Genomic DNA, 14,884 nt, shown 5'->3' on the forward strand with positions numbered 1-14,884 from the left:
CTGCCTTCTCGCTGGCAGAAGCATGGACCCTACAGAGTTTAGTGCAATTCTAATGAGCATTGCTAAACAGAGCATAGGAGGCTCCTGCAAGTGCAGGACTTCAGTGAGTCCTGCGGCAACTAGTGGTGTCCTGTGGAAGAGGAAACGTTTGAGGACAATGACTGGATGACGATGGACACAGTGAATAAAAAGGCCAGGTTGCTGCTGGCATTCACTGAGCAACCACATGCGGTGGCTCAGCTCTGCCAGGCCTGAGAATTGAGCGCTGACTGTTGGGATCGCATCGTGATGTGAGTCTGGCACAATGAGCAGTGGCTGCAGAACTCCCAGCTGGGAAAGGCCACATTCCTGGATCTTCGTACAGAGCTTAAAAAAATTCACCACGCTTAATCACACAGTTAAAGAATAATAGAATACCACTTATTTAAATATTTTTGTGGTTTCTACATTTTCAAATGTATTGATTTCAATTACAACACAGAATACAAATTGTACAGTGCTCACTTTATATTATTTTTGATTACAAATATTTGCACTGTAAAAAATAAAAGAAATCGTATTTTTCAATTCACCTAATACAAGTACTGTAGTGCACTCTCTTTATCTTGAAAGTTGAACTTACAAATGTAGAATTAAGTATAAAAAAATAACTAAATTCAAAAATAAAACAAATGTAAAACTTAAACTTCTTGTTCGGCCAATTGCTCAGACAAACAAGTTTGTTTAGATTTAGGGGAGATACTGCTGCCCGCTTCTTTTTTATATCACCACCTGAAAGTGAGAACAGGCATTCACACGGCACGGTGGTAGCCGGTGTTGCAAGATATTTATGTGCACTAAAGATTCATATGTCCCTTCATGCTTCAACCACCATTCCAGAGGACATGTGCCCCGGCTGATAACGGGTTCTACTTGATAACCATCCAAAGCAGTGCAGACTGAAGCAAGTTCATTTTCATCATGAGTCAGATTCCAGCAGAAGGTTGATTTTCTTTTTCGGTGGTTCAGGTTCTGTAGTTTCTGCATCAGAGTGTTGCTCTTTTAAGACTTCTGAAAGCGTGCTTCACACCTCGTCCCTCTCAGATTCTATAAGGCAGATACCATTTTTATTCCATATGTGGGAGGAATATTTCAATAGGAGTAACATAATAAAGGGCAAGACAGTGCCTTAAAAGGTTTAGGATCACATTGTTTACACAGTGTAGAACCAAATATTTATTTTAGATCCTCAGAATCATTTTGAAATAACTTTACCCTTTCACAGTCAGTATTATAAATGTTCTCCGACTGCTGAAGCATTAGCTGCTCAAACAAGAATGAAAATGAAGTGTTCTAGATGGGCAGAGAACACGCTGTACGATTTTCAACTGAAGAGAAAATAGAGAACATCGAGAACCAGAGCATCTTTAGTGGTATAAAGGCAACTTTCCCTCTCTTGGTATTGATACCTCCTCCTCAATTATTGGGAGTGGACTACATCCACCCTGATTGAATTGGCCCTGTCAACACTGGTTCTCCACTTGTAAGGCAACTCCCTTCTCTTCATGGATAATAATGCCTGCATCTGTAAAATTTTCACTCCAGCATCTGAAGAAGTGCGTTTTTTAACCCACGGAAGCTTATGCCCAAATAAATCTGTTAGTCTTTAAGGTGCCACTGGGCTCCTTGTTGTTTTTGTGGCTACAGACTAACACGGCTACCCTGATACCTGTTGGGTTATTGTTTTTATACAACTGTTAAAGCCAATGTGGCATTTGCATCTTTGTTAAATGTGCAATTTATTTATTTTTTTCAAATAAAGGTGGATGGATACGTAAGGCAGTGATGAACAATTTCATGTTAAGCCTGAAGCAATTGTTGGTTTGCTCATCAAACTTGTATGCATCATGTTTTATGAGGATAATAGAGTGAAAGGAAGAAGAACCCAGTGTCACCCTTACTGTATTCTTCACAAGCTAATTTCAGAGTTTTTCACAGGTTAGAGTCTCTAGCTGTTCGATTGATTTACAATATTAAAGGGTCCGGGGTGAGGGAGTTGGGTGTTCAACTGCATTTATAGGCAAAGCCCATCATTTAAAGCCTGAATCTGCTCTCACTGTTGTCGTCAGCTGCAGTAATCCCACTGCCATCACTAGCAGCAGGATGGGGCTGCTAAGCTATTTGTTCTGTTGTTGATAAATATTCATATTCAACTGTCATAAGGTGGAACGCAAGATTTTCCTCTTGGTGCTCAAGCTCTGGTGATAGCATTTACTAACCGTATAATTAAAGAAATGCAGCAACTGGTCCTCCTTGTTTGCTTCCAGCTGGTTTGAATTGTTATGAATCTTCTAAGGGGGGCGAAGAAGAAAACATCACTTGAAAGCTACGTTAGCAATGGGTTAGGAGTGTCGGTAACAGCGGGGGAGGGATAGCTCAGTGGTTTGAGCATTGGCCTGCTAAACCCAGGGTTGTGAGCTCAATCCTTGAGTGGGCCATTTAGGGATCTGGGGCAAAAATTGGGGATTGGTCCTGCTTTGAGCAGGGGGTTGGACTAGATGACCTCCTGAGGTCCCTTCCAACCCCTGAGATTCTATGATACACAAGGAAGCACACAGTAAGAGTTCTTACTGAAATAATACAAAAATAGTTGGGTTCTGGTGACAAAACTTCATGTCACTTGCACTCTGTCACTTAAGGTACATATTTAACGTTCAAACCCACTGAGCACAAGATTGTTAAGTGAGGTAAATTACTGCCTTCGGTTATGTGTGTGTCACTCCCTTTGCAAACAGTAGGGTGGATGCTCCCATAAGGACACAATTTGGCCTCGTAAAAGAACTTTCTTCACTGTTTCAAAGGCATGAGGTGACAGGTCTTAGAATGGTTTAAAGCCAAATACAATGCACTGTATTCATGTCCAGTTGGTGGGTTACAATCTTTTAACATCAGAACGATAGGCATTGCTTACTGGATGGCCATTACCATCATAAACAGGTAAATAGTTATTTAGTTTCTGAAACTAAAACAGAAATAGTTATTTGAGCCTAGGGAGCCACTATTTATATGCAGGGTACAGTAACCAACCTTTTTAGCTGTTGGTGTCTCTTGCTTTTTAAGTTACCAATACATATCTGCTCAACAATATATGAATCATCATGTAGTAACTTGATTCTTGCCACTGAACTGGCATGAAGATGGGAACTGTCAACATTTATTTCTTATTTTAGATTGTGCGTGATCCAATATGATTAGCTGCTTCCCACAAAATCCTTCCAGCTTGAATAGCTAGATGCTCACTGCAACAAGTATGAATTTTATATGGGACAGTAGCAGTGAGCCTAAAGCAATATTGAGCCAATGCACAGGCTGAACTGCTAAAACCTACTTTAAAAATACAATATGCAGAGAAATGTACACCAAAAGTGAAGCATTCAGTTTAGTTTGTGTAATGGACCTTTATGGATTTCAAATTCTAACCACTTAGACCACACACATTAACTGATCATCACAGCTTCTCTTTATACATTGAACCTCTACCTTTCACGTATTACAAGCATTACAAATTGTTTTACTCTAGCCTTAAATTTAAAAATACCCTTATGGTGTGCCTTTATTTAAGAACGTGACAAATAAGTGAATTCAAGAGTAAAACTTTAATGGACCTCTGCTTATTTCTAATCAAAAGTTTACAAAAAAGTATGCATGTTTGGAAAACCTGCTGAAATCCGCAACATGTTACTCAGTAATTTTGTGGCAATAGCATACCCCATGATGAAACTTACACAGCAGATGCCATGTTGCAGGCAGGAAGTCATTGCAATTGTAAACCACTTTCAGAGAGACAAAGTGCCCAATAGCACCATTAAAAAAAAGTAAACAGCAAGATATTCCTTATATTTTTTTAATTGAAAAAACTTACAAAATAAGACTTAACTCCATTACAGATAAAGTCAATTTTCCTAGTTTCTTTGAGTTACGGGACAAGCCACCATCTTTCCTCCAAGTCTATGTCTATGAGATCACACTCTGCTTTTGGTAAAGGAACACTGTCAAGGTTAATGAGTCCAACATTTGACGTAAAGTACCTCTGCCTCTCAATACTGTATCTATTAAAATAGTTTAATTAGGAGATGCATTTTTTACGATTCCAAAACAAATGGTACAGTGATTTTTCAAATCAACCCAAATCCGTGCCAGCAGCCTAACACTTATGAGCAACCCTACAATAACAAACTAACTTATTAAATCACACTTATTAAATCAAAGGGTGGAGGAAGTGTGTGTAAAACCAGTAAATTAAGATTTCAAGTATTGTCCTTTTAAAATATATTGCCAATGTGCCAGCAACTGGATTATATCTGTCTTCAATACAGCTCTGAACAGGGTGTGGTTATTTTTCTGAAAACTAAACAATCATTTTGCAAAAAATGATCTCTCTGTTTAGTACTGAAGATTGCTGTTAAACTATGTGAACCAGTAAGCCCTACCACTCTACTCCAGTGAACAAATTCACAAAAGCATTATGAATCTGGTGTAAAAAAAATGAAGTGAACTTCTGGCAGAGCACTTTATGCATCTGCTTTCAATTGCACCCAGGGTCCTGAATATCGACAAAGTGCACTCTTATGGTAAGATTCTTTAACCAGTACAGGTCTTCTGTGTTCTGGACCCCAACTCCACAGAAGACAAATGAATGTCTTTATATTACATCTACATTCCTCCACTCTTAAGAATAGCTTTCTCGAGAGAATGTACAGTTTCAATTAGTGCAATATGACTCAATAGAACTTTTCTTTAATTTTTTTTTACAGTAAACAGACCTTTATACAGACCCACAAACTAGTTTGTACTTCCTTATTTACATCAAACAGTTGTACATATATACATATTATCAAAATACAGAACTTCCCCCATAACATTTCAAATGTCTTGTTATTCAATAAACACTTTTAAAAAAAATTGTTCTCTCAAACTAAATAATCTCATACAGCAAAGACTCTAATTGCATTCATTTGTTTCCAGTGCACTGGGTTCTTCAATTACAGAATACACTTTCCACCAACCCATTTTTGTTCTTTCATTTTGGAGACAGAATACCCTTATCCCCTGGATTAGTACTTGCAATGGTGTTAGGGAAATTCGGTCTGGCAGTAAGTCGGATGGTTTCAGGAGTCCACCTCCAATTCTTCTTGGTTTTCACTGAGTCTTAGCATAAGTTGTTGCTCATAATAAAGGCTCTTTGCATAGTTTATTTCTTGAGATAACTTTACTGCTAAGACTTCAGACTTCACATGGACCTGCACAAATAAAAGTTTATTACACATACAGAAGTATTAAAAGTAGTGGGAAAATGTAATACCACTGTGAAGAGAAATAAAAATATCCACTTAAAGTAACTACCTGCAGTTATCTAACTGCAACGACCAGGCTGGTTACTTTAAGGGGTAGTCCTATCTAGTGTTAAGTAGAAAACTAGAAATTGGGACTCCGTTTCTGTTCTTAGGTGTGCCACTTACTCGTTATTTTCCCTATCTCTGAAGTAGAGATTTCCTTACCTAGCTTAGTGCTGAAGTTGAGTGAATTAATGTTTGTAAAAGGGTTCTGAAATACTCTGATAAACAGTATTTTAATTATTTACATGGACCTTGGCTCAAAGAAACAGACAGGCAGACAACTAGAGATATTAGGTATGTTATTTTTATTGGAAGGAGAGGGATGGGCCATACAAGTACTTTGGGGCCAGTCATTTTACCCCTCTTATCTTTTCTGTGTTTTTTCTATTTAGAATGTAAGTGCTTTGGGGCATGGTCAACCTCTTACGGGGCACGGATCTCTGTTCACGTCTCTAGGTGCTACTTTAATACTTACATTAGTAAGTGTACAAACTCCAGTTGCTTTAGAACTGAGAGCTCTACTATATTTGATCTATCTACATTACAAAGATTAAATTTACTATACACAGGGAATAGATATCATGAGTTTGGAGAGAATATTTTGCTACTACAAGGTGAGAAAGCACAGACATAACACTGTAAAACAGCCTGATGGCTATTCCATTCAACTAACAAATACTGGGTCAGGCTTCTGAATTTGTTTTTTTTTTTAAATTAGATTCCGCCCCTAGTAATATCATCCTGGGTAATGCCCCGCCTATCATTCTGATTGGATTTCTTGTCCTCAGGAAGTGGAACAGTCCATATATGTCAGTGATACCTTCCCTTATTCAGGGAGCTCTGGAATTTCCCTTGATCTTTCTCCCAAGTTTACAGAAAAGTACTTCTGCACCCAGGCCTCCCTCACAGATAGGCAAAACACCATTAAAAAAAAAAGACTACAATGTCTACTTTCGCTGTCAGCTGAATGGCATTGTTATAATTCAATGGCACAGAAGACAGTATACCAAGGGTGCCAAAGCACTGGACTATTGCAATATAGAGAGCACAAAACCACAATATGAACAGAAGAGTAAGTGCTGGGTCCTCACCATAGGTCTCTGCTGTGATGGGCCTGGCATTGCTACACCGCTACTTGTACTGACAGCTTTCTTGGTCAGCTGCACATAGACCTTCCCATGGTCCTTTGAAATGAGGCAGTGGTAGAGATGATCGTATTTGACTTCCAAGAAGATGGCCTCTCTGTCTACATAATCCCCACTCTTCAGGAAATAAACAGCTTTGGATGAAATGAGAACACAATAGCTGTCTGTGTTCTCCACTGCTATGAAACTGCAAAAACCGGAAAGATAAGTCAGTGGTTTTTTACATCGTCTCATTTGTAAAACACTGAGCTGGGAGGGAGACTATTCTGTTCTTGTACTTGCTACTCTCTGTGTGACCTCTGAAAACCTACCAGGAAAATGAACTGCAGCAGAGAGAGCGCTGTGACCTTAGGATTCAAATGTTTTTATTAGTTCATCAAAAATAAACTGAAGTGTGCCTCAAACCATCACCCTTGCACAATAAGTGTAATATTAATATTAAAGTGCCCATTTTGTAGCCTTTCTAGCTTTGGAGATTAGGGCTACAAGATAGGCAGAAAGAACAGAAGTACTTGTGGCACGTTAGAGACTAACCAATATATTTGAGCATAAGCTTTCGTGAGCTACAGCTCACTTCACGAAAGCTCATGCTCAAATAAATTGGTTAGTCTCTAAGGTGCCACAAGCCCTCCTGTTCTTTTTGCAAATAGACTAACACGGCTGCTACTCTGAAACCTGTCATTATGCAAGATAGGCAGAGTTACAGGGTTAACTCTAGATCAAACAAAACATTGGGAATACCACAGTCTCACTCAAACACCAAAGAAAGGCAGAGAGTTAGAAGTGATAGGGAATAGAAAGATAAGAAAGCAAGGCAGTGAGATAGCATGATAGCATACCAAGTTTTACTGCCATCACTTTGTTGGTTAGGGGTATGATTTTTTTTATATTTATGTCAGTAGGAGAGGAATAAGAGAAGAGAGGAAAAGGTCGAGATGCAATCACCCCATGACATAGGTGGCTGGGATCATTCTATTAATAAATATTGTTCAGTGGGGAGTTTGACTGAGTCACTACTCTACCTTTCAAACCACACAACAAATTTCCCCAGCACAGAGACGTAGTCGGGGTGTTTTTGTTTGTTTATTTAAAGCCAATTTTATTGCTGACACATTCTTTAAATTTCAGAGTAGCAGCCGTGTTAGTCTGTATCCGTAAAAAGAAAAGGAGGACTTGTGGCACCTTAGAGACTAACAAATTTATTTGAGCATTAGCTTTTATGAGCTACAGCTCACTTCATCGGATGCATTCATTCTTTAAATTGAAATTGTTTGTAAATCTACTCTGATGTCTCTCATGATACATTACAAACTACAATGCTTCACTTTTTTTTCTTTAAAACAAACAAACAAAAACAATGTTAACCTGCTGCCTGACCAGTAGCTAGAGAAGAGAAATTAGCTGTTTAACATTGGGGGTGAGAGGTTAAGCAGCAAGCAGGAGGGTTTCCCAGGGAGATTAGTTAGTTTGAGTGATGAATATGGGAGGGAGTATAGGGTGAATTAAGGAGATTTAGAGAATTATACCGTCTGAAAAAGATCAATGTAAAAACAAAGAGAATTCAAAGGTGAAATATTTTATATATACACAACATTTTGAGTCACCATACAAGCCTGAACACTAATGGCATATTTTACAAATTTAAATATGTATTTAGTTTCTCTATTCACACTATGAGTGTGCTAAATGGAATTATTAGTGTTATTCCTGCACTGTCAGTAATTCACTAGTGTATGAAACACGCCTGCAGGAAGGAGATTCTACTCCTTTAGATCAATTATTAGGCAGTTTGAAAATTATTTTGCATAGCAACAATTAACATTCTCACTATGTTATTTTTAAATCTTCCTCTTCCAAATGGTCACAGCTTGAGAGGTCTATTGAAATTTTTCAGAGTTGCTATCCAAATGAAACGGACAACTTTGTGTTACCTGTCCTATTTTCCTTACCAACTAAGTGTTCTCTGCAGTCAGTGTTTCTGCAGATCCGAACTGTGTGCCAACATGCGACAACCACATGCTGTTTTCTAAGCTGGTATCAGAGTAACAGCCATGTTAGTCTATATTCGCAAAAAGAAAAGGAGTACTTGTGGCACCTTAGAGACTAACCAATTTATTTGAGCATAAGCTTTCGTGAGCTACAGCTCACTTCATCGGATGCATACTGTGGAAAATACAGAAGATGTTTTTATACACACAAACCATGAAAAAAATCGGTGTTTATCACTACAAAAGGTTTTCTCTCCCCCCACCCTACTCTCCTGCTGGTAATAGCTTATACAGCAAGTCTGCCTAACTGTTTCATAATCCCTCTCCCCAATCTTTCTCCTTTGCACCAATACAGAAATAAAGAGAGAATCGTTGAAAGCATTTGCCTCTGAGCTGACAACTTGCAGGGCATATTACAGATCCACAATATTAAAACTAAAAAGTGAAAACTGCAGTTGTTTACTGGGCACTTTTCATTGCAGCCCACTGCTGGGAGGTTGCTTGGCTAGGCTAAGAGGTCTTGTTAATTGTTAATGGCAGTGGAAAGTGGGACACAGATCATAAGGAGCGTTGCAGGACAGGATCCAGCAAATAAGCAGCTCTTGCCATTATGTGCAGCGGCAGGAAGATGCAGAGAAAGTCACAGTTACATGTTCTTGGAAGATCTTCTTTCACAGACTTCAGTGTAAGGAGAGAAATACCAAAGGGGTTGTAGGGCACAGCCAGTAGAAGGAGTTCCTGAATGTCTGATAAATGTTATTGGTAGAACTGGGTGGAAATTTTTGTATGGAAAATGCCAATTCATCGGAATTGAAACGTTCCGCAGGAACATGTCGATTTTGATGACATTCCGGTAGAAACCAGGCAGATTTCTCATGGAACCCTGCCTGCTACTCAGGTTTTGAAACCTGGTTGCTGGTTCCTCAGCAGCCTACTAGGGAACCAGAACTCCCAGCTCCTTGTCAACATGGACTGACAGGGAGCCAAGAGCCTGGGAGTCCCTGGCACCCAAGCTCGCTGGCAGCCCGAGCTCCCAGGGCTTCCATGGTCCCTGACTCTGAGATAGTCTGCTGGGCAAACTCTGGCTCCCTGGCCGCTCATCTGGCAGGCTGCCACAGACAGCCAGGGACCGAGGTGGAGGATTCCCAGCCTGTCTGGCTCCCCAGTGATGCCCTCCTGGTGTCCAGGGAATCAGGCAGCTGTTCTGGGAAAAATTCTGATAAATTTTTTTTCCTACTACAAAGTGCAAAACATTTCAAAATTTCAAAATCTTTCATGAAACAGAAAATCCAGTTACTAATCAGCTTTAGTTGTTGGCTGCGAAACTTTCATCAGCTCGACCATTTGAGAAGCATTTTGTGCAATATACCAATCTACATCTGACTGAACCACTGGTTATCAAATAGGATTTTAATACCAAAACATCCAGCAGGGTCAGTTAATCAGATTTCTCCTCACCCCTCAATAAAATGACTAGGGCTCCTAGCTGCTATGGTAACACAAATAATAATACCATCGGTTTTTGATTAAAAGAATCATGCCAATAATCTTCAACGAATTCTTTTTATTACTAGCTTACTCCAGGAGGGTTCTTCTGTATTGTACACTTAACTCTTTGTCTTTTCCCCTCATGCCTTTGTCTCACCTAATCATGATAATTCATAGAGCCTCTTGTCATTGTAAACCCAGATGGCACAATTAAGGAGAAGTCTCACCACACCTTGTCTTTAGGGTTTGTTTGTTTTTGTTAATGATTTTTTATGCTCTTAATGTTTCAAACACTAACTGCATTAGTTATCATATGTATCTATTCTACTGTTTGGACTACAGGTGTGCCATTTAGAAGACAGGTAAAGGCCTTTGAAACTAGTCTGATTAAAATAAAGGTTATCAAATTAAATCCATCTTGCTTTAGTACTATGTAATATATGCATAGGCCATTCTATTCTTAACACTCTGTGCTTGACAAACTTCTTTTTTTTAAAAAACACAACTGTCTCCCCTGATCTAGTGCCTCTCAATTCAGTTATGAAATAAAATAAACAGTTTATGTGTCAGTTTATATGTTGCTGTTCCCAGGGCCCAACTGATAACATACTTCTCAGATGCTTGTTTGACTTACTATTTCTAGTTAACAATCCCAACTTTAATTTATCTGCTATACTACAATACGAGTGGTGGGTGCCTGTGGATGATCAATGTAAACTAACTGTCTCGCGGCCCACCAGTGGATTACCCTGACAGGCCGCGTGTGGCCTGTGGGCCGCAGGGTGCCCACCACGGTACTATACTGTTCAACAGCAGTAGCTCTCACAGCCTTAGATGGTTAAACATTTACATATCTCGTTTTTTAAGAGGACAACACAGCTAAGACAGTAGAGTTGTCTCATTATTTTCTGAGGAGTATGATGGGAATTTTAATTTTAAGTTGATACTGGAGACTTAAACAGATATTAGAGACTGGCAGAACACGGATTTCTCCTCACAACACAGTACTGTGACAAAACAGGTACTATGTTTTATACCCATTTTAGAGACAGGTAAACTGAGGCACAGTCAGGTGCTCTGGCTTCAGTCAGAAGTTTCCAAACTGTGGTTCATAGACCAATGATGGTCCACAGAGAATTTACTAGCCAAATGGTTTTGGTTTTCCTTGTTCCCAGCTGCTAAACTGCATTAAAAGAAGTAATAGACAGACAAATTCGTAGTATTATTATTCTACGTAAGAAATTGCCACAGAGAAGTTATGAAATTTCAGATGGGAAAGGAGGTGGTCTGTGTAATTGCTAAGGCATGGGGAGATAATCATGAGACAACCTCTATTAAAATGTGGCCCACCCTATGAGAAACTATTATATCACTGGTTTCAGAGTAGCAGCCGTGTTAGTCTATATCCGCAAAAAGAAAAGGACTTGTGGCACCTTAGAGACTAAAATTTATCTGAGCATAAGCTTTGGTGAGCTACAGCTCACTTCATCGGATGCATTCAGTGGAAAATACAGTGGGGAGAAATATACACAGAGAACATGAAACAATGGGTGTTACCATACACACTGTAATGAGAGAGATCAGGTAAGGTGAGCTATTACCAGCAGAAGAACGGGGGGGGGGGGGGGGGGGCGCGGGGAGGAAGGGGGAACCTTTTGTAGTGATTTGCTAACTGGATACAATTAACTTAGGCTTGAATAAAGACTGGGAGTCATTACACAAAGTAAAACTATTGCCCCATGTTTATTCCCCCCTTCCCCCCCCCACTGTTCCTCAGACGTTCTTGTCAACTGCTGGAAATGGCCCACCTTGATTATCTCTACTGAATTGATTATCCACTGTATGCATCCGATGAAGTGAGCTGTAGCTCACCAAAGCTTATGCTCAAATAAATTTGTTAGTCTCTAAGGTGCCACAAGTACTCCTCTTCTTTTTGCGCATACAGACTAACACAACTGCTACTCTGAAACCTTTCATTTTATCAGTTTCTCTTGATCAATTACAGTTACATTCCATAAATCAAATTATTTTAAAGAGGGGAAAAAATCCCACCAAATTGCTTTAGTTTAGACAATAGTCTTGCCAACAGACAATAAAAGGAAATTATTTTTTCTTGCTGTAGTTCACTGAATATTTAAGCCCCGATCTTCAGATGTGCTCAGCATATGGAGCTCCCTTGAGTTCATTGAGGTTCTCAGGCCCAGCACTTCAGAAAACTGGATGATTAATTTCTATTATGCTTTCTACAACAGGCCAGATTTAATCTTAATCAATTTTCCTTCAAGGTGTCAGGGATGTATTTTGAGGAACGGAGGTATGGAAACCAAGGGCAGTGATTTCCTGGTGAAGCACTGATATTTTAGCAAATTTGTAGTTAAACCTTACATTTTGTTCCAAGTTTGAGTCACACATCATCATGCGTTTTCTTTTGTCAACAACATACATCCTCTCCTCTTGTGCTTAAAGTTTCAACAGAAGAGCTGAAAACTAAGATATTACTTTTGTTTTTTTCTATATTCCTACATTTCTGTGATTTAAAAAATCAAATAAATAAAAGAAAATGAAAAATTAAATGAAACACAATCCAGTAGAACAAAGTAGAAGCAACCAGATCTCTGGAGAATTTGTGGGGCTTTAACTACATCAGGAAGTAATTACACAATATTTTCCAGAAGTGAAACAGTGAGCCTAACTGGAAAAAAATGTGGAAACATTTAGTTAGAACAGTAGAGCAAGGTATTATACCCATGTCCCCCTTTTATGGATTAAACTTTGAAGGAAAATATGCAAATAATCAGGTCTTTAAATCTGGTTTTAATTACAATACTAGGATAAAAGTCAGAGGCACAATTTTGTACTGGTTTTCCATGACAAGAGATACCGTTTTCTTGTTGAGTGATATTCCTGTTGGTGAAAGTCACAGTGAATGAGCAATACAACAGCTGAAATTGTGTTAGACATTTTTGATAATTTCACTGATGTACTTACTCATTTAGTAGCGCACGCACACACCCCCTTCCCTCACTCATAAAAGTCTTATTTGGAAAATCTCTATAAAAAAAATTTAACTCTCAGGGCTCAAATTTTTCCCAGTTTTCTCCCAGCAGAAGCCAGATTATGGCCCCTGGCAGTGGAAAATCTGTCCACGGAGTGTGTGTGTTTCAGAGCCACTGCAACAACAGAACTTGCCACGAGAGACACAGTGATCTCTAGTGCACAGCCAACAAGAAAACCCTGGTGCGCACACAGCTCCTGGAGAGCAGCTGTCAAATCTCTTAGACCCCCAACTTGAATAGTAGTAGGAAGAATGCAAAAATTGAGAGGGCAGGGAAGGTCATGGTACCACCAAATTAGATACCCTGAGGCACAAGGCCAGATGTCAAATGATATAATTTCTCTAGAACCTCACCTTCTTGGAAAATGTTACTGTTTTATTCTTTCAAAGCAAAATGAGAGTAATGAGACTGATAACATGCAGTTAAACAAGACTGCTACACCATTTAGAAACCTAACTGCTCAGATTCCTTCTTCATAAATGGGGGGGGGGGGGGAGCGGAGGGAGAGAGCCTGGCCATGTAATTGAGGAAAGGACTTGACATCAAGAGATATGGGTTCTAATCTTGAGTCTGTCATAAACAGACACTCACCTTGGACTAATTACTTAATATCTTATTGCCTCAATTTTCCTTATCTGTGAAACCGAGATAATGACAATGAGTTAACTTATTAGGGTTTTGTGAGGCTACATCAAACAATATTTATAAACCATGTGAACACACTTGGAAGGGAGGGGATGATGGAAGTTCTCAAACACCAAAAATATCCTCCAGAAATCAAAAACAAGAGAAATAGGTGACGTGGATAAAAAAAGCTTTTAGTGGCTATTACAAAGACACAATGTATTTTCATATAATGATTATATTATAACACAGCAGTTGCTGGGTTAGTACTTACAACTCATCTTGGATGTTGTCTGTCAGCTTGAATAGCTGCTCCTGTCCTTCTGCCTGGCTTTCTGAATACCGGGGCAATAGTCCTTGAGGGCCTCTACAACAGCGTGGCTTTCTCACTCTCTCGGCCTGCGTCCTACATACAAAACACACATTAACTGATTTAATGTGACTTAAGTTTCCCTTGGAAACTTTACTCCATATAAGAAGTCATATTATAAGCAAGGTTTGGCATGAAAAAGCCATTAAGTTTTTAGATCTCTGTTGGTATCTGCTTTGTATAAATACAATATTATTTTATCTGGGCGTCTCTCTAGTAGATACAGATCTCTATGCTTCTTTTTTGCAATTTTCCATTGAAATCTGGTTTGAAATTGAAAAGAAAGCAGGTGAAATTGATGTGGAAAAGCACTGTGAAGCACAACGGCCTGCAAATTTTTAATAAAAATATGTATTACTACATAAGGTTTTTACCCTTTTTTCCAGAAACAGGAATCCATGTGTGATGTATCTATATAGTTATTGCATTTGTTGTAGAAGCTTGCATGTCGATGGACAAGATGGCAATAAGTTGAAAAGTAACAGACACCCACAAGTACGCTGCACATGTTCACGCTCGACCCACTGGTATCTGCATCAGTACTATAGTGAATCTTTACTTAAAAAAATCCTGGATGCTTTTAAACCTTTGGACACCATCACCATGCGGAGAATTGTGCTGCAGAATACCTACCCCTGCTTCTTTCTTTGCCTCTTCCCAATCCCACCACTTGGAGACTGCTGCCTGCTGTTCAGAGCTCTCTTTCAAGCGAGTGCTATTAATTTTTCAAGAGGCTACTGACAGCCGAACCCAGTATTTTTGATTATTGAACCCTACTTCCCCGCTTAATGTTCTCTACAGACACTGCAGAATGAATGGCTGTTGTCCTTTTGATCTG

At 39.2% G+C, this 14,884-nt stretch overlaps 1 protein-coding gene across 6 annotated transcripts in view; it reads right to left on the reverse strand.

Annotated features, from left to right (window-relative positions):
• Positions 1–598: 598 nt before the first annotated feature.
• Positions 599–14,884, reverse strand: part of VPS13D (vacuolar protein sorting 13 homolog D) — a 197,564-nt gene continuing 183,278 nt past the window's right edge. For 4 of the 6 annotated variants that reach the window (XR_012155549.2, XR_012155551.2, XR_012155552.2 and 1 more), the window contains exons 68-71: positions 13,951–14,082; positions 6,467–6,707; positions 2,259–5,279; positions 599–1,086 (exon numbers count right to left, since the gene is read on the reverse strand). Coding sequence is in view for 2 of the 6 variants with exons in the window: in XM_073316656.2 (XP_073172757.2) it covers positions 5,148–5,279; positions 6,467–6,707; positions 13,951–14,082 (505 nt within the window). In the remaining 4 variants the exon portion in view is untranslated. The other 2 variants (XM_073316656.2, XM_073316658.2) reach the window with 2 other exon arrangements.

This window comes from Lepidochelys kempii, chromosome 18 (genome assembly GCF_965140285.1).
Source record: "Lepidochelys kempii isolate rLepKem1 chromosome 18, rLepKem1.hap1, whole genome shotgun sequence".
NCBI classification, from domain to species: Eukaryota; Metazoa; Chordata; order Testudines; family Cheloniidae; genus Lepidochelys; species Lepidochelys kempii.